Source organism: Myzus persicae, unplaced genomic scaffold, assembly GCF_001856785.1.
Source record: "Myzus persicae strain clone G006 unplaced genomic scaffold, MPER_G0061.0, whole genome shotgun sequence".
Taxonomy (NCBI): domain Eukaryota; kingdom Metazoa; phylum Arthropoda; class Insecta; order Hemiptera; family Aphididae; genus Myzus; species Myzus persicae.
Genome location: NW_019104433.1, coordinates 268,369 through 293,779, shown reverse-complemented (window position 1 = coordinate 293,779; position 25,411 = coordinate 268,369). Strand labels below are relative to the sequence as shown.

The window sequence follows — 25,411 nt, the reverse complement described above, 5'->3', positions numbered from 1 at the left end:
CACACACACACACACACACACACACACACACACACACACACACACACACACACACACACACATACACACACACATACACACACACATACACACACACACATTTGACAGAAAACTGGCTGCGGTGGGTGGGATTGTACTTTTTTAGGCGACGTCGCCACATATTGATATGATAGTAATGATATTATGTGCGTTTTACTTTAACGAAATCGATGTGACATTATTAATTTTATATTTTCTACCCTCAGAAATTATAGTTAAAATAAGAGTCTAAAAATACTACTGAAAAGTATAGATTAGAGTATTTTATTGAATATTGTCAAAGAAAAATATCGTAGAAGAAAGGATTTTTTTTATAAAATAAATTTCAGAAAGTTGTAAATTAACAGTGACGGAAAAAACCGGACAAGTTACGTTCCGTATGGCAGTATAACCTTTGTCGGCACAACGGGACACAATGTCGAAATACGGGACAATCCCGTATAATACTGGATCTAACCTATAACAAATTATCCGCGAAGAATCCGTTTTACTCTTTTATTTTTAACATTAGAATGAATTGTATCGAATTTAAATGCAATAAAATAGTATTCTGGGCACCTCAAAAAGTTTTTTCTTCATATTTTAATTTTGAACCAAGTTATGAGGGCTTATTAGAATCATAATTGCTTAGTACTCGTAACTTGATTTAAAATTAAAATATCAAGAATATTAGGAGTCCAAGATAATATTTTTTCATTTAAATTTGGTAATACGTCAATTCATTTATTATTATAGGATTAAAAATAATAAGTGAATTTTATTTACGTTCTATGTGAGTTAGTAAGACGGAAACAACATATTATGTTATAAAAGTCTACTACACAATATAGGCTCCATGGTCCATATCCATATGATGGCGGGGCAACGATGGTTAGGGTAATGTTAAATATTTAAGTTATGCTGTGTTGATACTTTAAATAGTGAATTAACTTATTATCAAGCATTAAGATGTTAGAAGGACATGTGTCTTTATCTGTGTAAATACGTAGGATTTTGTACAGTATTTTAATTTGTTTATAATTTATGAACATTTTTAAATTGTAATAATTTATACACTTATAACTTACATATAAAAACTGAAATATCATAAAAGAATCAACGTAGGAACATAGGTAATGTTCTTAATTTAAAGTTTGATTATAGGTGAATTTACTATAATATTAAAAGTAATTACACAGGGTTGGTTGTACTATACATACATTTGGTATGCTACACAAATACTGCGCTGACATCCTCTTAACCATTATGTTTTATTTTGCAGTATTTTATGTCTTTCGTTTATTGTTTTAATTAAGTTAAACATTTTTTTTTTGTCGTGTATAACGTTTGCAAAGCTCTAGTTTTAAGAATATACAGCTAGCAGACTTTTGGATTGTAAGATATTATAATGTTTAAAAACATTCTATGCGACAATGCAGCTTGCAACTTAAGTTATTATTTGAAATGTATACGCATGTCTTATTATTTGTGTATACAGTAACTGTACACATTTTCTATCGAGTCAACAGTTGACTAGATAGAAAATGTGTGAAAAAAGAACGAATATTCTAAAGAAATATAAAATTCTACGTTAGTCTTTCGCCAGAAATCACAGGTACTCATAATTTTTAATACTTGAGTTAAAAAGTTAAAATGGTTTTTTCAAAACATAATTTTATGATCAAGATTGTGATAGTATTTGCTATTTTCTACTGCAATGGCCTTGCAGGTAATCATTCACTACATAATAAAGTTACATTAAATAAGTTTCCAGCAATAAATGTAAGATAATACATTAATACCTATTCAATTAATTAACATAATCTCAATAAGAATATTATACGCTAGCTGCTGTTAAAATTTTACTTTGTGTTAAAAAAGACCAGAGAAGGTACTTACAGTCCAATAGCATATTATATCATAGAAAAATCAATTTATACCTATTATTAAGAAATGGAAAATAACAGAATTTAAATATTTCAACAATATCAAACAGTACCCAAGTTAGATTTTGGTTTTATTTTTTAAAATATCACATTATACCAGTTTTGATGACACAAATAACTTTTATAACCGGTTTATGTTGGTATATATGTATACCAGGGGTGGTAAACCTTTTTCTGGTCAAGTGCCAAAATTAAAAAACAACATTTTTAAAATACAATTGCGTGCCCCCCTGATCACCCCCACCAAAAATGTATTTTTATTGAGTATACAAAAAATTATGCATGGATTACTAAAAATGTTTTAATTAGTTTTGAAGTGCCATTGAAATTTGGCCAACGTGCCCCTTCTGGTTAGAGAACCTTTTGGTTCGCCACCCCTGGTTATACTATTATAGGTAAGTACACTTAGAAATGCAGTAATTCTAGTCCAGAATGGATGGATTGGTGTAAGGCATATCTAAGCGCTAAAACAAGATGAGCAAAAAATAAATCGTATTGTATCTACAAAAGCGCCAAAATCTCAGATACCTACCTGTCAAATGTATTATCTGATTATGATAAAAACGAACTTTGTGATTAAATGAGTGATATTTCATTTAATAATAAAATATTGAGGTAAAATTATGCATTATGGTTCTATTGAAATTAACTTGGTTAATGTTTATTTAATTTAAAAATACATATAACTAAAATTTAAAAAAAAAAATTATTAATTATTTTAATGTGGCAAAAATTACAGTTTTGATAACTTAAAAAATGGCACAATTTCAATTTTTGTAGGTACAAGATTGTGTGGATTATATAATACCCTTATATCTAGTGTTGTATCTAGAGTGATGCAAATTATACAACCTTAAAAAGTGGTGCAATTACCAACATTAGTTTATAAATGTGGCTTAAATTACTCATACCCGTATGAATTAACTACCATGGTCCGTAAACAATTCTATTATTATTGTTTTTCAGTCTTAGACAATTAAATAATTTCGATCGATACTTTTCTAAGTGAACAATAAACAATGATATAGACATTATTTTTAACGGAATTCGTTTTTTTAAGTTTCAGCGGAAATACCAAATTGTATGGGTAAGATAGCAGATTCTAGCTTTGTACACTATACGTGTTTAGTTATTCCTGAAATGATTTTTTTGTTTTATTCCTAAATAACTATACTTTATATTAAACTATTAAAATAATTGTTGTTATTGAAAAATCTAATTAGATTCATTGAAAAAAGATGGATTCGATAGTAAGTTCAGTTTATTATTATTATTTTTTTATTTTATTTTTTATTTTATTCTTCAAAAAGATAATGGGCCCCACTGAACATGTTCGTATTATTGTCCATGTATTTTTCACTGTTTAACTGTTAAAGAATTTCGAAACAAGAATACTCTAATTTCTATAGAAAGGCATTTTTTGTATTTAATATTTTTTTAAATTGAATAATCAACATTGTTGTACCTTACTATATTATTATGTTGTATTTATATTAATATCCTACCTATATTAAGTATAATAAAATTTACGGTTTTTAATTTTTAGATTATTAAAAGTATATACGATATCTTTTTTTTTTAGAACGGACTGGCTTTCAAAATCTTGCATTCAAAGTTGCTGGATTAAGTATGTCATCCATGTGAAATATAACTAACAATTGTTTCATTTCTAAAATGTAAACCTTTATCTGAGGACAATTTTTTTGGCACGCCCCAGATTGCTACGAAATTAAATAAGAATTTTACAACAGAGTATTCAGTATAGGTATTCGCATATTTTACTACTTTTGCTATGGGCCTAAGGTTTAAGAACCTTTCCTTTCCTTTCGTTTAATGCATTTATCATATTTTTATAAAATTCGTCTTTGCTTGGATCTTTTTTGATATTAATTTCAGATATATTTATTATGTATTCAATATTATTGTTTATCCTTTTCCACTTCCTTATAATTTCAACTACATATCTTAAAATATATAAATAATCCTAAAAGTTCCTAAGTCGTTGAAGAGTAAATTAGCTCATTATCTAAAACTTACTTAGAGGCATAACCTATTATATGTACATTTCCGTTATGATCACGTTATTCTAATACTGCTCCTAAAGCTCTAATACTAGAATCTGTAGTGAGTACCTATTAGTTAATTATTTTCATAAGAATATAATAGCATTGGTGTTTTTATAAGTCAATCTCTTAACGTATTAAATGATTCTTTGCGTTGCTTAAACTATTTAATCTTAATTTTGTTGTCAGATTAATTGTAATATATAACAATTTTCATTTGTTAGTCTTAAGAAATTAATCGCTGTCTTTTAAAAGTTTAAAAATGATTCTCGGCTTTTTAAATTTTTTTTCAGACATTTAAAGGTCATCGATTACACATTTTTTTTGATTTTAATGCTTCGAAAATATTTTGTAAATAATTCTTTAAATTGCCTGTTGAATGTAAATAAACTTTGAACTTTGGTAAAGGAAAAAATCTCTTTTTTGTTAACAACTGAGATCTGAAAAAATCTTGAATTTAAGCCAAGGCTATTAAGCAAGCCATCCCTTCCAAAACCTTAAATAAGTTCTGTGTCCCAGGGAGTGGGTAGCTAATAGGTATTACTTTGCCATTAATTTATTTATTATTAACCACTATTAAAGCTGCGTGGCTCTTTCTTTTTAACTACAAAAGCCGATGCCGTAAAATTAGATGATGTGTTCTCAATGATGTCTGTATCTTAAAGTTAATTTATTACAATTCTTAATTCTTCCCTTTGTATTGGAGTTATTCTGTGTGGCAAGTTAAATTTTGGCAAACTAGCTATTATTATTATTATTATTTTTAAGTCTTATATGATAAGGTTCAACTTTGGCTACTTTGACTTTCGATGGATCTGAACCAAATACGCACGTAGGATAAAGTTGCGAAGTAAGATGGTTCGGCATTTTATTTCGTTTTGTTACAAAATTGTTATTATTAATGCATTCATTATATACATTATAGTTTTAGATTCCGAGTGAAGAGAAAGACGCTATTGATTTTACAATGATATGTGTTGATTTGGTTAATTTGCAATTATTGTCTAACGCGTTACTTTTTCAATATTGAACTAAATTTATACCTTTACTTGATTGAACTTTTAAACTTGTTCTCGCTTCATTATAGTTATTTTTACTATTAAAAATATTATTACTTACTTACATCAAAACAAAAATTAATTTTTTCTTCAACACTATTTAGTTTATTAATAATTAGCTCGACAGCCCTACAGACAATATTGATTTGTTGCCTCTTTTTCGATTTTGGTAATTTATTTTCTAATAATTTCTCATAATGATAAATAATAATTTGATCATTGAACAGTGTTAAACGTCTAGATAAATGTCTGTGTAAATCAAAATACTATAGGTCAATTTATGACTTCCTTGAAAAAAAAATTAATTGTCATTAATTGAGTTAAGATGATTTTATTTTTATCTTAACTTTAAACCCATGCATACATATACTAGTATGCATATTGCCGTAACAGGAACATCACTCTACACAAATACACAATACAACTTTCTTAGTTTCTTACCATAGCTTCTAGATTATGACACATTTAAAGTTAGATTGTGATTTGTTATAACAAATAAATATATTTTTAAGTTTTAATCAAAATTAAAAACTCTTAATTTTTGTTATAATTACTATTATTGCCTATCCTTAATCTGTGATTTCAATTTTATAGACATAAAAGACGAACATACCGATTTTAATGTAACTGAAGCTAGTAAGTTTTAGTTTATTCAAATAGCCATTATACTATATTATTTTGATAAAAAGATAGTTTCTGATGCTAAAATGTATGTTGCGTTGTGGACTACAGTGAAATAGTGCAAAAAAACATTATTAATCATGTTAATTTAAACTATAAATTAATAAAACATTGGCTTCACAAATGACTTTAAGTGAAACTTAGTTTAAGCACCGCACCGATGAGATTACGTTGTAACAGCTTAACATGTACTTGTTTACATTTCTTCACCGTTATTTTGCAGTTTTTTTATTTTTGCAAAAATTATTGTCAAGTTCATAAACTACCTTTTTAAGGATTTACTTCTCACGGGATACTTCGTCTTACATATAGTTATAATATTAGAGATCATCTCGTCAAACAATAGACTCTGGGAAAACAAATAGGTATTTCTAAAAGTTATGACATTTTAGCATAGAACACAGATGGTAGAAAAGGCCATTTGCAGAGGATTGCTATGCGAGGGTGAAATATACATAGTGGGAAAGTCCTCGGACTTAATAAACTGTACTAGTTCAATTTGGCACTATGACAAGTATACACGATTAACGGAACCCCTCATTGATCACAGTACAGGCCAGCTAGATGACATAATACGTGCAGCGTAGCTACGAATACAACTGAAAAAACACTTCCACATGTGTAGGAGCTTTGGGAGCAAATACTAATTTGGGGCATCGACCACCACGATCGTGGGAGTGACAGAACAAATGGTAGGGGACAAGAGAAGTTGAGGGATAGGCTTATATTCTAGAATCCCGAAAGGCCCATTTTCAACTAGTGCCAGCACTATTATTTAGATGTAGAATATTTCGAACCGAAATATTTTAGGTTAAATAATAAACTAGATAAATCATCTGTTTTCTAAACACTTAGATTATTCGTTGAACCGAATATTATAATGACTCTTTACCATTTGCAGTAATTCAATTAAACGTCTCTTGTGAAGCATTAATATATAGTGAAAAAACTATTTAAGGTTTATGTATTATTTCGTAATTATTAACAACTCTACCTCATCCTGTTCTGTCAACGGCACCTGTGACCTTTATACGAGGGAAAACGCCACAGAACATAATATCAAAACATTGCAAGCCTTGATCAGTTTTCGATACATAAAGACACTACAATTTTGTTAGAAACTATTTGAGATTTTTTACTATTAAAAAAATGTATATTGTTATTTTATTGTACTATTACTATAAAACCAAATACATAAATTAGATAGGTGATCGCTTATTATTTACCAACTATACAATTCAATCAGACGACGTTTATTTTTTCATTTCGAATTAGTGAACCTGGGATACTGAAATGTATATTTTTTTAGTTAATAGTTTTTAATTTTTAAATTGCTTTGAAGAATGTCAAGCTTTGGTCATTTTTTTAACTAAATTTTTATCTTTTATTTATTTTGAATAAAAAATGTATATCGAACCGTTGTATTTAATGTCTTTTTTAGTATCAAATGTTGTTCTTTGACAATTTAATGATATTAAAATTATAATGAAGTATTACACTAGTAATATAGTAATTACATTCGCATAACTAAAGGTATTTTTATGTGTGACGTAGTAACTATATTAATTTGTCTCAAGAGTGTTATAAGTCATGAAAAATAACTTAGTTTAATTTGTTATAGCCATAGATCTCATTAAAGACAAAATTAGTAAGTTTATTTAGTAGTATATTATGATATGATAGTGTTACACATATCTACAAAATGTTTTCAAAAAATATAGAAACGCTTTAATTACTGTTTGCATATTTTTATACATATAATTGTCAAATACCATTAACAGTATACACTGCTGCACAATGCACATTTATTAGGTAAGATATTTAGTATAATAACCTAACCTAACCCTGTAACAGGGCCTGTATACACATATAAAAGCGAAACGTCACTCACTCACTCACTGACGCTACTTCTCAAAAATGTACCAAATTTATGAACTTGAAATTTGCAATAGTAATTTCTCTAATACTTTAGATGTGTAATAAGAAAATTGACGTTTGTGGTATCAGATAAAAATCCTGAAGTTCATAAATGCAGTTAAGGAATGTTTTGAGACAAATCACGGAATTCGTAGAAAATCTGTTAAAAAGCATTCAGTGAAAAATCCTGACCTTCACAGGAAGGCTATTAAGAAATACAGTGAAAACTACAGAAGTTAACAAAGAAGCTATTAAAAGATATGTCAACACAAATCCTGATCTAAACACAGTTTCTGCTTTCAGATATGAAAAAAATCCTAAAGTCAATCAGGATGCTATTCGAAGATATAATAAAATAAGACGTCTGATTCCTTAGAAAATGAAGTGTTTATCAGGGTTTAAATATAACAGCACAGCCGACTATGAAATTACAAAGCTGTTTCTATTGGGCAGCCAACTGAATGCAACTGGTATTACGCAAGAAAGTGGAAAGAAGAAAGCCCCGGGGAGTTGTTGCTGTAACTGTAAAGTTATTCTTTATCCGAATTAACAGCTTCCTAATTCGTTGCACAGGACACTTATTAACAATCACCTATCATATTTAAACAAATATTATAGACACAATTGGTGTTTCCAGATACGTTATTTGATGCTAAATCAGTAAACAAGAGCAATTTTATGCCAAAATTTAATTCAGGGTAAAGTACCCAGTGATGGATTCGGACGAAAATTAAAAGGGATCTCAGCAGACGCATAGAACAATATGGAAATGGCACTTTCAGGAAGGCAAAGGTTATGAGCAGAGTTGTTACACAACTCTTAAGCTTGAACTGCTTATAAGACATGGATCAATCAATATGTGGTGCCATAAGTCTCCCAGTAAAACTAGACTGTAGTGGAAAACCATAAAATTGCTGTACAGACTATGTTTGCTCGAGTTATGTTTAAAAATATAATACAAGGTGATCTCAGTAGTTTATCATTTTTATGATAATGCAATCATAAGATAGTTGATTTATTTCATAGTGTTGTGTAACCAGTACATCTTCAACTGTGGTTATGAGTTCAACATTTTGAACAAGCTTGAAATTGTTACTTCATGTCTTATTGTCAAGTTTACAATATCAATCTTTCAATGAAAATACTAAAAGTGGATGGGTGCATGTCGCTTCTATATTGTTCTATGGTTGGATGGTGGATGAAAGAATGTTCCACAGTTATACATAATACATACTGGATAGAGCTATGATTTAAAATTTTGAAGCATAGCAACTGAGCCGATGTCACCACTGCGAATGTGCTAACATAAAGTGTTTGTGTTAATACATAACCGCTGTTGCGCCGAAACCGCTCCTAAAAAAATGCGATTAGTGGTAACGGTGTATAGGACGGAGGGTTACCTAAAGTTAGAACAGTAATGGCTTAATATTACATATATATATAGTTTATATATTATACACTTAATAAATACGGGCACCCAAGGTTATAAATTTAGTATTACAATAATCAAGGTCAAACAGGATAGAGCAATAAATCAGATACAACTAAAAATACAACAGTACAAAAATACCGACTGCACGGAAGTACGACATTGAGCTGATGACGTCTTCTTGTTCGAAACTGGGATGGCGACAGTGGCTGAGCGCTGAGCGGACCGGACGAGTGAGGCCTGTTACCGCTCAAGGGCGGTTACGTTCAAAGGCTACACACTCATGAAGTAGGTCAAGTCACTTGGGTCGTTTGACATCAAGCAAAAACGACGGCTATAATATTCTGCAATGCCACGGCCGTGACGGGACGACGACTTAACGTCGACACACACGCGTCGTCCGAAAGGCATGGGAGTCTCGTGGCACACAAAAACAGTACGTGGTGGCGAGTTGACGTACGATGCGTCTAGTTCGACCGCCAAGAAAAAACGACTTGGACGCCGGCGACACAGCCTACGGTAGGTATAAAAAAATGGCCAACAACCCGGTATCGGACGACAAAGGAAGGGGTAGCCACCTCTTGAAGATTCTGCATTCGACACGCCGCTGGGAGGAAATATATCGAAACTTCGGAGACTCGATAACGCGTCAGTGTTCGAACAACCGCAATCATATTACCAATACCTTAGATAATAGACAAATCTATGAAAAAAAGTAGTAAAATAGTAATTCAATAGAATCATCAGAAATAGAAGACCAGAGTATTAGACGGCACAAGTATTATTTGCTTTAGATGGTCAAGGTCGTTTTAATGATTAACTAATATGTTTGGAAGAAGCTAGAATTATTTATAAAGATTGACAATTGTATACAGTCAACTATACTACTTATATAATATATTTTGCCGTTATGGCGTTTTTGTGAAATTGTAAAATGAGCAAACGAAAGTTATTCAAAATTGAAGAAAAAGCAAATGTCATTTTTAGTTTTAAAAAAGGTGAAAAAAATTCCTTTATGAATTAGGCTTAAATCATTCGTATGATTTTTAACATATGGAAAGTTCGAGAAAAAATCGAACAAGAGTTTCAAAATGAAAAATTATCAGTTTAGAAACTTCGAAATTGTACACATACGGATTTAGATACTGTTTTATTACGATGGTATAATCTTAACGACAGTAATTTTCGCCACTTTGGTTATAATGACAAGTGACAACCGGTTATTATGATCTATTTTCTTTGGTCCGTTGAACGTCATTATAAATGGTTTCTACTGTATATTAGACTGAATGATGAAGTCCTCACCTAATTGTATTTTGAATAATTATAAAATGTTGATGATTTTAGCTGATTTTTATAAGAACGATTTACAATTGAGTAGTAAGTTATTATTTCTACACATTTTTTTGAAACTTCTTATATTTTAATATGGTTTAATTAATAATTCTTCATGATTGTCATTTTAGTATACCCATATATTTTACTTTTGATCTTAGGCTTGGGGGTGTAATTGATTAAATACATATAACTTCATTAAACTGAACTAAACTTTTCAACTGCATCGCTTTTTTCTAAATATTTGAGGTAATACAATTTGTACTTTAGTAGTTTAATGAAATCAAGATATCCTTAGAAATGAATACAAGTGTATAACCTATTGTAATATTATGCATCATATGACATATTATATTAAATATATTATATGGGGCTGTTCAGTCAATGTAAGGTTAATCACATCAATACATCATACGACATGTTAAACATTATATTATGCCTACAATAATATAGAAGTCAAAATAAACTAATCAAAATATGTATTTTATTGCCTATTTTGACAAAAGTATATTGATCTTGACACGGACCTTTTTATACCGAGTCTTCTTTTTTGGCACACTCGTTAGTCGTTACTGATAACTACCGAAATTCATATACGGTTATACGAGGCTTTTTTTTAGTAGCTTGTATATTTTATGTATTTTAAATAACTATCCTAATCTTTTTGTAAACATAAAAATATCAAGTATCTTATTTTAATTTTTTTTATTTATAATAAATACATTGGAAATTTGGCAATAAGTATATTGTTTGTTTTTATATCTACAACATTATGTTTTTATATGAATTCAGATTTTTTTCAAAATTGAAATGAAGTTTGTAATGTCTTGGTGGCTAGGTCCATATTTCTAGCTTGACAAAATTGTTAGGAGATATGGAATTGATTTCCGTAAATGATGAACTTTTAAGATTTTCTGAATTTGTGGTATTTATCTAACGTCTAGATACCAAAAATGAATGTAGGTATCTTGTATCAAGATTTTTTATCTTGTCCAATCTTGATTCTAAGCATATTACAACAATATTACACAGTAGCTGTAGGAGATTTCAACTTTGATCTAAACTAAAAAGCACAACAGAGTGAAATTATAATATTTCAGCCTAAAAAATACGTAAAATTTAATTATTACCTAAATGATATATTGTTCACAGTTTGAATCGTTTAGCATTCTACCGTGATGAAGTTATGTTTAAACGTATCTATCTAATAGTATAATATATATTATTTATATACACATTTTAGGTTATGGAATTAGCTATTTGAATGATCTTGTATCACTTGTTAAAAGACCCGGTATGTCTAACGTAGTATAATTATTTTCAATGTGTGTTTGGTTTTAAAAAAAATAAAAAACATTATTTTTATTTTTATCGGTTAATGTTAAAAGCTTAAACAGGGTGATTTCTTTAAAACACTTATTTTCTTGTGACTAAGGACGGAAAGTTCCTTTATGATGAGATTGAGATGAGATCGAGTCACTAATAAAAGCGCATATAAAAGGCATATGTTTTTTCATCAATAATTTTCATATAGAAATCATTATGTAGAATTAGCTGGTTGGAGGTATAAATATGGTAGAGAGTTGAATAGTCAGTGAAGAGGTTTATTTTAAAAGGCTTGGATTTTATTTGTGTTTTATTTTTTTTCACCGTGCCTCAAGCTGTAGTCCATGAGTCCAAATAGATTCTGAAGAGTATGTAAATACATTGTAAACATTAGTCTTGGGTTATAAACTGGTATCTTTAGATAAAAGAGGACTAAGCATACGGTATAAAGAGTCAATATTTTTGCTAAAAGAAATGTATTCTAATATTCCATGTCAGTCGCTTATCTAACTTGAATACCGCAGGTACCCGACTAACGTAGCAATCGGGACTATTCCTATTTAATGTAAAAATTAAGCTTACACTTGATACGGTCGAGTAGAGTATCCTTCTAGACTTGTCTCGGTGAGGTTATAAGTGTGTGGTTGAAACTGATGAAAGTTTTTTTTTATTTTGACAATGCAACTAACCGGCAGATATTATCCAATTAAAAAAACAACAAGTTAAAACAGTTGATCGACAGATACTGATTATAGTAATTGGGTAGTATACGAGTAAAGAAGTACTGACCGAGCTTGTCGTATTTGTGAAAAACAATATAATATATTAAGCAAGTTATGTTGCTGAAAGATACGATGGAATCAGTCAAGCAAAGATTAAATCAAAATAGCATAATAAAACTGGTGTCACGTAGTACGGATGGATGAGTTTTGCATGGTGCGTAGACGTTAAGGACAGATTAATCATATTAGTTGGCAATGGCAGAGTTCCAGTGCTTCTCCAATAGCTGTAACTCTGTAAGTGGATGCGCTGGTGTCTCATACCAAGAGTTGGTGGCTGACAAAATAAGTAAGCAGAGGAGTAAATATCAATTCAAACGGTGTTTGTCCGGGTTCGTGTCACCCTCTGTTTGAGTGTGTATCTTGTGTGGATTGATTTGCTTTGATTTATTTTAACTCATCATTTGGTTTTTTACTTGGACATGAGATTTTGATGAATTTTTAGGTCAGATGAAGCAGTTTGGATTGGATTTAGACTAATAGCATAATATTAACATGTTGGCTTTGTGGTCGGCATAATCTATCACAACAGTTTACTGCATGGCGGGTTGGTTAACTGGCAATCATGTTAAAAAGCTTTTTGCTTTTGATTAATAAGATACTTAAGGGACTCCAGAATTAATTTTTAGAAGTTCTCAAAATCAAAGAGCTAATATGAATTTGGAAGTGTTGGTCAGTCACACAGTCACTAGTTAGGTAAGATTTGATTGAGAAATAGGGTTGAGGAAATCCAGAATATTGTGTTTTTTAGGGAAGTTGGACAGCATGTTGTTCCAAGTTACACACGAAAATACTTAATTTAAATATTTCTACTAGTATTCTATTCAGCGTACTATGAAAATATGTATAATTAAATACTTATAAAAATGGAAAATGAAAAATGTATTGATTTTAGGACGTATGCTACCACCAGAAACTTTTTGTGAGATTCAAGGTAAATCACTATAATAGTATTAATATGGTGTCTTGTGTTTCACAGAAATTAAACAAATAGTTGTTCAACAAACCATTAAAAAAAGATTATTAATTTTTTTTATAAAAAATAGGAAAACAATCAGTTTTAATTTTTGGTATTAACTAATTATTAGTTTATGAAGATCATTCTGAATGTACCTATATTATATTAGTATTTAAAATATTTAAAGTTATAAAGTTTAGTATAGGTTTAAAAATAAATAAATATATTTTATATTGAATAGGTACATTCTATTATCCTTTATAGGTAATTATTATCTACTCATCAATATACTCATTTCAAAATAAACTAAAAACTTTTTTTCATTTACTATCTTTAATTAGAATAAAGTGATTAAAAACCCTAATAGTTATTTTGAGGCATTAAAACTAATTATATTTTTCATATTTTAAATAAAAACGATCATTTACATTAAAAAAAAAATGTTTTTGGTCAGGTATTGTATGATTAAAAAAAAACAGAATCATTCAATATATTTTTAATGTGAAATATTTAACTTTACAATTTAAAATAAAGTTTAATTTAGGATTAAGTGTTTTATTTTCGTTCTAGAGTGTTACTTTTTGTTTGCGCATCCATCAAGTACGTACATGCATAGATGAATATTATTTATTTAAAATTTAAAATTGTATTTTAAGAATTAGATATGAATAAGATGTACCTTAAATTTAAATAGTTTCTTGCGTATGACATAAAACTATAATGGTTTGTTAAACACAAACAGAGGCATATTTAGGAATTGCTTAAGGAAGGGAATAAGGAATTGAATCACGTATATGGAAAATAGGGGCTTCGCCTCCAACATCCCCTTTGAAGTCTCCGATACATTCCTACTGCATGCTATACATAGGAGCGTTTCTCAAAATTTTTTCTTCGTGGAGCCCTTATGTTGCGAAAAAAAATTAGAACCCCAAATATTTGGAATACTCATAAAATACACTCCTTATGAAAAAACATGCGTGTACGATTTGTTTATTAATTTTTTTCTTATTATCATAATATACGATATAAATGATAAAATCAATAAAATCTTCAACCGTCCAACATCGTTTTTTACTATAAAACAAAATATGTGGGTTATTATAAATTAGTAAAAGTAACACAATAAACCAAATATTATTTAATTTTAATTTGATATAGCTAATAATATGACCGCGGAGTCCCTAGATTACTATGGTGGAGCTTTAGGACTCCACGGAATACAGTTTGAGAACCGCTGCTGTATAGTGTACTCTCCATTCTAGAATTCTAGAATACCAACTTCATATTAGATTACACAAGTAATCATTATTTTTAGTATATTACATTGATTATTTGTTTAAGGCCAGATAATAAAAAAAATCAAGTTTCTTTCTCTGGCCAGTTTATCAATCACTTCATAAAAATGTATATCTATAGTTATTTTAATAGTAAATTGAATGCAAATACCTTAATAATTAACACCAATACACCAAAAGTTTAAAAAACTGATAAAGATTAAAATAGAGTCAGCAGGTACTAAGTTTAAAATAAATTTACTAACGTTTATACGTAAATACCTATGTATAAATATGTAATTTAATTAATTACAATCAGCTATTGGTTCGTCTAAAAATACGAATGTTGTTTTTCAAAATAATTACGAATGCCCATACCTTTATTACGTACAATATACTACCATAGTAAACTATTTTTGGTATTTTAGTTGAAGGGTATCTTACAAATTTACGACTGTACAGCCTGCTTGTCATGGAGTTTCGGCAGCAGCGCAATAACAGTGAGATAGGAGTACCTAAATTGTTGTTTTATTGTTCATAAATATTGATATTACATTAATTTACAATATTAGGGTTGGTGGATTTTTCAATTAACATTTTTACCTATGAATTAAACTAAAAACCATTTGTACCTATGTCCTATATTAAGAAGACTACGCCATTCGATGTCTCCGTCATACAAATGTACAACATGGTAAAAAATGTTTTGCGCGGGATAGAACCATGCAGGTTGTAGTGATAGTTAAGACTCCAAATTTATATATAATATAGCTGAGAACACTATTAGTGAAATATCGTCTTTATTTTCTGATATTACTTATACAAAATAAGTTCTTATTGTTTAAAAAACCCTTTATTTTTGTGTTTTTCAAATTTGAATAACTTTTTTTGTTGTCTCGATATTGAAAAAAATAAAACGGCATATCACAGCCAAAGTTCTTCTTTTTCTGTGGTGAAAATTTCAGTTTGAGTTTGAGTCATAAGTTAATGACTGTACCCACTTTGTTCTTTCCCGCGCAAAACAGTTTTTGCTACTTTCTACATTAATTGTAAGACGATTGACGAAGATAACACATGCGGGTGTAGCATCCTCTTAAATAATTTGTGTAGAGAGTGTAACAGAAAGTTATAAAAAATGGAATAACTTGCGTTCTAATTAATATTTTTCATTTTTTTTTCCTATAATTAATATAACGTAATTAATATGTATAATACGATTATTTAATAAATGATTTAATTAATTTAATGCCTATTAATTCTATGGACAAAAAAAATTAAAAACATTGATTAGAACACAAGTTTTTGTCATATCTTTCTGTTACACTCTGTATTTATCAATTCATTGAAATATGTGTAATAGTTTTTAAAAACAATAATAATATTATTGCCTGTATAAATCTATATATATAAAAATGAAGCCCAAAATGTATAATAATTCATCAATTGAGAACTGCTGAGCCGATTTGGCTTAAAATTTTTTTTATCGTTCGTAATTTCCAGGAGAAGGTTTAAGAAGAAAAACCCTTATTTTTAAAAATATTTTTGATGATTTATTTTTTGATTTCCCGAATTTTTTTTCGAATTGAAAAAGCTACAGCAAGCTTTAGCTTATAAAATCGTCCATATGACATAATTAATCGTTAAAATGGGGCCCCCGCCCAACAAACAAAAAATGGATCAACATGGAGAAATTTGTCGTGTATTGAATATTAGGTATTAATATTATGTTTCACTATATAAAGTAAAGTTTAAATTTTGTAAAGTGTTAATTTTCGTATCGTTTTATTCCTTTCGATTTTATTTATAGCCTTAAATACCCTCTCTTTACACTGAACGCAATTGTCGATAGTAGGGATAAAATGTAGGTTTTATCTATATGAAATATGATTTTTCGATTATTACGACTTCATTTTCCATTTTCCGTTGTTGGTGTCACCAGGAAAACTGAGTGAGTACAATTTTATTTTATTTTATTTTACTAATTAGCAATCATTTATTTATACCCGCATTTCTTATAACATGAAAATGTTTAATTTATCTAATCATTATGAGAAAAAGTAAATGCCAATATTGTTTAAATTTTTTGTTGTTATAGTAAAAAAATTAATTACAAATTATCCATCCATGCATATTATTGCTGACATAAAAATAAAAAATAAAAAAATTTATTATTTTAATTAAAATTTAAACGTGAGTTTACTACATGGGCTTAACAACTTTATTACGCTCCCTTAATTCCAACTGCAGTGTTGACCGAATGGCTTAATGTGTCGTTTAAAGAGTGGTGAACCGTCGTGGTTCGAATCCTCTAAAGGTATTATAACTTTTTTGCAGTTTTTTTAAGAGTATTTTCTTTTCAATAGGATTAATCAAAAACGACTTTGTTATTTTTTGGAGAGAGTTTTTTGCTTGACTAATGCCTCCTATTAGAAGATCAAACATTAGACGACGTACGCGTAATGCAATAATTTGTGGGAATGTCCGTTTTAATCAAACGCAAGAGGAACGTGCAGAAGCAAATGAATTGAGATGTGCTCAAATTATACAGGTTCGCGCTGCACAAATACCACTTCAAATTCGACAACATGGTAATAGAAGAAGTTCAAATTTAGCCTTGAATCGCGCTGCTTTCGAATACGATTCAGCAATCGCCTATAAAGATCTTTTCTGTGTTGATATCGGTTCATTGTCTATCGTATGCCAGCATTGCAATGCATTGAAGTTTCGATCGGAAACTCCCGGGGTATGCTGCGCTGGTGGCAAGGTTAAATTGCTTGTTTTGGCTCAACCACCATTGTATTCTTTTCTCTATAAATACAATCCAATCAAAACATTTCCTGGCAAATACACAAAAATATAACGGATGTTTTCAAATTACATCATTTGGAGCCAAAGTTGTTGATCAACCAGGCTACAATCTGAGTTATAAGGTAATGGGGCGTCGCATTATAATTATAATAATAACAATAACTTTTTTTTACAAATGACCACCTAAATATTCAGATTCAAGGACAAATTCACCATCGAGTGGGCGCTTTGTTACCATCACCAAATGAAGATCATAAGTTTCTTCAGATCTATTTCGTTGGTAATCCGGCAATTGAACTAGATCAGCGTTGTGCAATTTTTACTTAGACTAAACGTGAAACGATCGTACAATTGCAAAATCTTCTGCATGAGCATAATAAATTGGTCAGATTGTTCAAAACCGCGTTGGACACAATGCATTTTGACGACCACAAAATCATTATAAGAGCAGACAAAAGACCCTCTGGAAGCCATGCAAGACAATTCAATGCTCCCACTATTAATGAAGTCGCAGTGGTGATTGTTGGCGAGAATGTGGCATCACGCGATATTGTTCTCAAGCGTCGCGATGGTGGACAATTGCAGCGCGTGTATGAGACTCATCGGTCATATGATGCACTTCAATACCCGTTGATGTTCTGTCGTGGAGGGGATGGCAATCACTTAAATATAAAGATAGTCAATCCAATGACAGGTTTGTTTACAGGTTATCATTTCTTTTTCATACTATAACCAAGTTCAAATTCACATTTCATGAGAAGAAACGAATAAAAATGTCAGGTTAATGAATTTTTATGCATATCAATTGATGATTCGGCACGATGTTGAAAATCTTCTATTGAGAGGTTGTTTCAACAGTACTACGTCGACATGTACGTCAAGGTAAAAACGGAGAGTCTCAATTTCATTAGTCAATTCAGCAATCAGTCGAAGTTACGATCAGACGAGTACATCCACTTGCGTGATGCCATCGCTACCGAAGGAGACGCGGCCAACATTGGTCGTTTGACCATTCTCCTAGCTAGGCATGTTGGAAGCCCGCGCCACATGCATGAATATGCTCAAGATGCGATGACGTACTTTCGGAATTACCGACGCCCTGATTTGTTCATCACGTTTACTTGCAATCCGAAATGGCCTGAAATTACAGATCAGTTGCTACCAGGACAAACATCCAGTGATCGAGTATTACTGCACGAGTATTCAAACAAAAGATCATAGTACTCATGGATTACATATTTGAGCAGAAGGTCTTTGGCGCATTCTGTTGTTGGATGTATTCGGTTGAATGGAAGAAGCGTGGTTTACCACATGCACACATTCTGCTTTGGATATTCGACAAGATCCGACCAGATCATATTGATTGGATAATTTCTGCCAAAATAACAAATCTAGAAACTGATCCTGAGGTGCATTCCGTTGTGACAACAAACATAATACATGGCCCTTGCGGAACTCATAATCTAGGGTCATCGTGGAAAACGCCAACTGCACAAAGGGTTTTCCCCGTCCGTTGGTGGCTGACACAATCAGTGGAATCGACGGGTATCCATTGTATCGATGTCGTTCTCCAGATGACAACGGCAGATTAATCATGATGAAAGTGAAAGGAAACGATTTCGTCGTCGATAATCGCAGGATCGTTCTATATTGTCCATTTTTGTTGAAAACGTTCTCAACTCACCGCAATGTTGAGTATTGCAACTCCATTAAATCTATCAAATACGTTTGCAAATATGTGAATAAAGGGAGTAACATGGCAGTGTTTGGCATTGCTGATCCAAATGCAAGCGATGAGGTGATGAAATTTCAACTTGGACGTTACGTGAGTTGTAATGAGGCGATTTGGCGGCTGTTTTCATTTCTGATTCATGAACGTCTCCCGACTGTCGTACATTTGACACTTCACTTGGAGAACAGCCAGCGCGTCTACTTTACGGAAGCGAATGCAGCGTAAAGAGCAGAACGATCACTAGTGACAACATGAACAATTTTTTTTCGACATGCAAAAGCGATCCGTTCTCTAGGACTTTACTATATTCGGAAATGCCCCGCTTATTATACATGGAATGCTGCATCGAAAAAGTTTCAACGCAGGAAGAAAGATGATGCTGTTGCTGGCTTCGCTGATGTCTATTCAACTGATGCCCTCGGACGAACACAGTTCATAAACGCCAAGACGTTTACTTTTGGTGAACATTAGGGGCCCGACATCTTTCAATTCCGTGGATGGTGTGCTGTGCCACTTTTGGGGAGGCTTGCCAACTTTTGAATTTGCTCGAAAACGATATATATTGGGACTCAACACTCGCCGATGCAACTGTTTCTCCGCCAGTGAATCAAATTTGTACGTTGTTTGCGATCATCATAGCCACATGTCATCCATCGAACCCGACTGCATTGTGGGAGAAATACAAGGACGAGATGGCTGAAGACATTTTGCACAGAGTTTTCACGACAACTTCAAATTTTATATTGAAATTAATGACGAGATGCGCAACGAAGCATTAGTTCTGATCGAAGACATGTGCGTGCTCATGTGCGGAAGTCTGTTGTCAACATTGGAAATGCAAGCGCCAAATCATTTGACGCACGATGCATTCAATCTTGAATTGTAGCGGGAGAATGTTGAATGCTGAGCAGGAGAATGTATACGATTCGCTGATGAAGGTTGTTGATGATGGAACGGGAGGCATTTACTTTCTCGATGCTCCAGGTGGGACAGGCAAAACGTTCTTCATTTCTTTGATTCTGGCAACTATTCGGTCAAGATCTCAAATTGCGTTGGCTGTTGAATCCTCTGACATTGCTGCTACAATGTTGGAACTGCACATTCCGCTTTGAAACTGCCAATGAATCTTCTCGCGGTTGACAAGCCTACGTGCACAATGACTAAGAATTTAGTGACAGCGAAATTGATGCGAGAATACAAAATCTTCATTTGGGATGAATGCACGACGGCGCATAAACTTGCACTCAACTGATTTCTGTTTCAATTCAAATGAATCAATAAAAAAATTCTTGAACTATATGTTTTATTATCACTATAAAGTTTATCTGAAGGCGTTAAATTCGCCGGCTTCACTTAATATAAAAAAAAAACTTTTTGGCAAAACAACGTTTGCCGGGTCAGATGGTATAACTATAATTTAAAAATATGTTACAAGCAGAGAATCTGCAATGTAATATTCTTTTAAAAAATTTTTCAATTAAATTAAATAATATTTTATATTTTAAAAAAAAATAAAAAAAAAAAAAAAATTTTTTTATTTTTTTTTATTTAAATTAAATAATATTTTTTTTCTACTAAGTGAGTTCCTAAAATTGATTACAATTTTTATTTGTTTGATGTACATTAAATTTTTTTAAATATTACTAAAATATTTCATTTTTTAGGTAATGAATATGATAAATATATCCATGATGCATCACTTGCACTAGGTAAGAACTAAGTGTAATCTACTAATTGTTTGGTGCACTCTCAAAATATCCCTCGTTCAAAATGTCCTCCGTTAAAAATATCCCTATTACAAATATCCTACGTTGTCACGTTGAAAATATCAAGGTTACAAATATCCCAACTAAAAATATCCAATATACAAAATATTCCCAGTAATATTATCCCTTAATTCATAACAATGTAAAAAAATGTTTTTTTTTAATGACAAATTAGAACCACTGTCTAACTTCTCGTAAACTATGTTAGTCATACTAACATACATACATTATGCATATCATAGTATATAATGTATATCAGTAGAATTCAATGTATAGTCATTTATGGTACCCTCATCTTAGATATCTTTATATTAAGTCGCGTAATCAGGTACTATTAGAACTTGTAATAGGAATATCTGTATTTTGTTGAAATAATAAAAATGATCAAATAAGTTGACAAATACAGAATATAAAATTTTTTTTTTAATTTTTTAAATTTTTAAAAACTAAAAAACCGAACCTGAAGCCATTTATGTTGACGGTTGATTTTGAACGAGGGGTATTTTGATGCTCGTGATATTTTGAGGGGGAACCTAAATTTTTTGACTGGTTATTATGTAGATAGGTATTTATTTTAATTCCGAATAAAAGAACTGTTAGGATAGACGAATCTTTTATTACCCTCTCAATGGATTGACCTATTGATGAAATATATGTTAAGTCTTACGAATCATTTTTACAGAAATTTATGTTTTTTTGTGGATGTAATTTTGTTTTGTTTGTTTCACTAAAAAGCATTAAATTGTTAATACGAAATGTATAACAGAAGATTTGTATAGTGACAGATTTTTTAACCAAATATCGTTTCCAATATTATGAAAATTAGATTTACATTTGGAGATAAATATAGGTGGTTGTTCCAATAAATAGACTTAAGATCAGAATCATGACGTCGCAGGAGTGGAGTAAAGCCTGACCAGGTGTTAGAGAAACAGGACTGGTTAAGTTAGAGGAAGATTTGGCCTTCATTTATAAAATAATAGATATCGAAAATTGAACAACTATAGTGAAATAAGGATTTTAGGAGGAACTTGCCTTCAAGCCAACGACATCTGATACTAAAAATAGGGTACAAGGATTCCACCACTTGAACTTTAATTAGTATTTTTCAATTGGAAAATTATGATTAACCAAAGAGGAAACATCCAGAATCGAGTTTGGACCGTAAAATGGAATTATAAACTAATATTTCACAATATTTCGAGGTTTATGTGCAATGTGCATAGACTACTTTTTAAATATCCTCACAACAAAATTCTCATGCTGATAAATCAGGCGAATAAGTGATCGAGGATGAAGACGAAATGAACGCTGTGCGGCTTCGTAACCGTTATTATTTTTGTAACGATTTTATCGCATAAGTATGTTGTTCACCACTCCACTGTTATGCCGTTTACTAAATGGCATATTGTGTTTGAACTAATAATATTTAGTGAGAATTCTTTTCTTGATTACGACTGAGAAAATCTATTTTTAAAATGGGCCGCTTCAGTGCACCACCCTTTATTATAGATTTAAATTTGTCATAAACGACTGAGGAAAATAGATTATTAAAAATATTTTTAAGTTCAATGAGGGTGGGGTTAAGTGATTCAATAGCAAGGTCGGGGAATTTATTTGAAGAGAAAATAACAATATCGTTAGCATAAATGAGTCATTTATAGCCAAGACTGGAAAGGTGGCTTGTAGTAGTATTCATAAAAACATTAAAAAGTATCGGTCTGAGACATTTACCTTGTGGATGAGAGAGTAGTGTGGATTGTGAGCCGAAAGGGGAAGTAAAAGAAAGACTCCAACGAGAAAACAAAGAGAAAATAATATTACAAAAGGTGGGAGATAAACCAATGGAGAAAAGTTTAGAAACTATTATCGGAATATTATAACTGAGTCAAAGGCACCACAAATATCTACAAAAGAATTTGGTAACAATGAAACATTGGTAACATTGACGGACTGATAAATACTACCAATAAATGTTGAAAGGTATTCCATACTGCTTATGCCTTTCCTAAACGCAAAGAGATTAGTTGGTAATATGGAATAATATTTTAACCACCAGTCGAGTTGAGTTTTGAGAATTTGTTTAAAAAATTTACACAATGCAAAGAAAAAAGCGATAGGACGAAATGTCGTATTAGAATTTTATTTGGGAATAGGAATAATTTTATATGATTTTCAAGTAGATGGAGTATAATTGGTAGACAAGATATAATTTAAGACTTCGAGTAAGAAATTAAGAGCACACAGAAAGATACGTTTTTTAGTATTAACAGAGAAATATTATCATGCCCGTAGGTTATCGAACGCTTTGGAGAAATGGAGTAGTTTAATTCCAATAATGTGAAGGTTACTAAGAATATGAGAAAGAGGCGTTTGTGGATGGGAGGATAGACTTCAGAAGATCTGAAGATGTAGAAACATAATAAGTAGTAATCTCAGAGCAAAAATCTTAAAATCAGTGTTCATTGGTGGGCCGTTGAGATGGGGAAGCGCATTTTTTTAAAAAGATTAGCTGTTGACCAGAGAAAACATCTCTTTACTTTTTTTTTTAAATTGAACCATTAGAATAGTGTTTCTTTAATATTTCAATCCATGGAACGCTTTTTTTGTTCACTTTTATAGTGAAACCTCACCTTTTTTTTAGCTTTTTAGCTTCTTTCGTATAGCTTTCAGCAATAAGTTGCTTATTTGGTGTGTAACTTACCGGTATTCGAAATTTTCAATTATAACGATAAGAAATCATCTCCTCTACCCACCTTCATGCACCTAATCCTCAGCCCGGACCCTACTGTTACAAATTTACAATCAACCTATTTAAATATATCAAAATATCCGATATCCATACTTATTACTTACTATGAAATGTAAAATAATAATGTAATTTACTTATTTTAATTTTAAGATCATCGTTATCACTATTCATTTTTTTCATATTTTTCTACGGCCGTTGTTGCGTGGATATACTTTTTAATAATAATAAAAAAATAAAATGTGTAGGTATTAAATTTTGAATTGTTCCAAAGTGCTTTGCTAATGCAATAGTTACCTAATGTTTTTTTAGGTAGAAATTTATCCATTATCGGGTGGTTTCTGCAAAAATTAACACTCTGCACAAACGAGTATATATTATAGACATCTCATATTTGATTTAACCTTAGCTTTTCATTCTATACTTCCACTATGCCACTCGACGGTAACCACGCCTCTCAGCCACACTGTATTCTCTTAGGAGTTGGAGATTCTGTTGTTAAAACATTGATTTCTCGGTTGTTACCTTGATTTTCTGTTTTATTCCTTCATTGTTATCTCGATTAGTCCAGCTTATTCATGTGTTTTTCAGTACTGCTGTTTTTTATCTGACTCATTGCATATAGTACATGTATGTGTGTACATGGGTAGAAGCCTAGAATAATTAAACACCATTATTACAAAAATATGATGAAATTATTTGTTTAATTTTCATTTTTGAAGGCAAAAGTAACAAAGACACACATGGTTGTACTATTAAAGGTAAATAAACTAAACATTTTGTCTTATGACCCATGTAATATTTCGTGAAATATAATGGTATCTTAAATTATTATTTTTTTAAACGTCTCGTTAAAGTAAAGTAAAGAAATGTACCTTTAACTTTGTTTTACTATTTGTAAGTTCAAAATATACAAGTTAATTTTTGTTTTTGTTTCATTGTAATTCTAGTCTGTCACGGTAAGAGTAACTACTGTTATTTAATAGGGAAATGTACTGCCTGCTATTTTAAAATATAATAAAAGTAATTAATTAAAAATTTCACATTATTCAGAAGATATTATTTGCACAAATTTGTTTTCATTTTTATATTTATTTGAAATTCTTAGTTCATGTTCTCAATAATTAGTTGAACATTAAATGATATGTATTATATGAGGTATATATGTACAATATTGCACATTTGATATTATAATTGAGTAATAAAATGAAATGAAATTTTTTGAAAATTGAGTAAATATTAGTCTTTACTTATGTAAATTGTAGTCGGTATGTATTTACAATTTAAATTATTGCAGAAACGGTAATGACACCGATGACTCTACGTAAGTTTTTAAATTTATTAGGTTAAATGCACCTATATTTTAGTATTTTTTCATAGAGATGAATAATAATTATATGAACAGTTATTGAGTAACCATATTTAGAAAAAATATATATACCTTATGATTAGGTGAAACTTAAATATTGTGAACACTCTTAAGACAATATACGTAATATTCATAATTGTCTTTTTTGGAAAATAATGCCAGAAGGAAATAATTATTTTCAATATATATAGCTTGTCTTGATT

At 30.6% G+C, this 25,411-nt stretch overlaps 1 protein-coding gene across 1 annotated transcript in view; it reads left to right on the top strand.

Moving 5' to 3' along the window:
- Nucleotides 1-1,624: 1,624 nt before the first annotated feature.
- LOC111042134 overlaps nucleotides 1,625-25,411 on the top strand; it is a 38,241-nt gene continuing 14,454 nt past the window's right edge. The window contains exons 1-15 of the mRNA XM_022326654.1: nucleotides 1,625-1,747; nucleotides 3,025-3,051; nucleotides 3,188-3,214; nucleotides 3,547-3,591; nucleotides 5,680-5,721; nucleotides 7,388-7,414; nucleotides 10,460-10,492; nucleotides 11,691-11,741; nucleotides 13,448-13,486; nucleotides 14,081-14,110; nucleotides 16,724-16,732; nucleotides 20,989-21,033; nucleotides 24,562-24,600; nucleotides 24,790-24,798; nucleotides 25,137-25,163. Of these exons, the coding sequence (XP_022182346.1) occupies nucleotides 1,672-1,747; nucleotides 3,025-3,051; nucleotides 3,188-3,214; nucleotides 3,547-3,591; nucleotides 5,680-5,721; nucleotides 7,388-7,414; nucleotides 10,460-10,492; nucleotides 11,691-11,741; nucleotides 13,448-13,486; nucleotides 14,081-14,110; nucleotides 16,724-16,732; nucleotides 20,989-21,033; nucleotides 24,562-24,600; nucleotides 24,790-24,798; nucleotides 25,137-25,163 (526 nt within the window). The 5' untranslated portion in view covers nucleotides 1,625-1,671. The remainder of the gene's footprint in view (nucleotides 1,748-3,024; nucleotides 3,052-3,187; nucleotides 3,215-3,546; nucleotides 3,592-5,679; nucleotides 5,722-7,387; nucleotides 7,415-10,459; nucleotides 10,493-11,690; nucleotides 11,742-13,447; nucleotides 13,487-14,080; nucleotides 14,111-16,723; nucleotides 16,733-20,988; nucleotides 21,034-24,561; nucleotides 24,601-24,789; nucleotides 24,799-25,136; nucleotides 25,164-25,411) is intronic.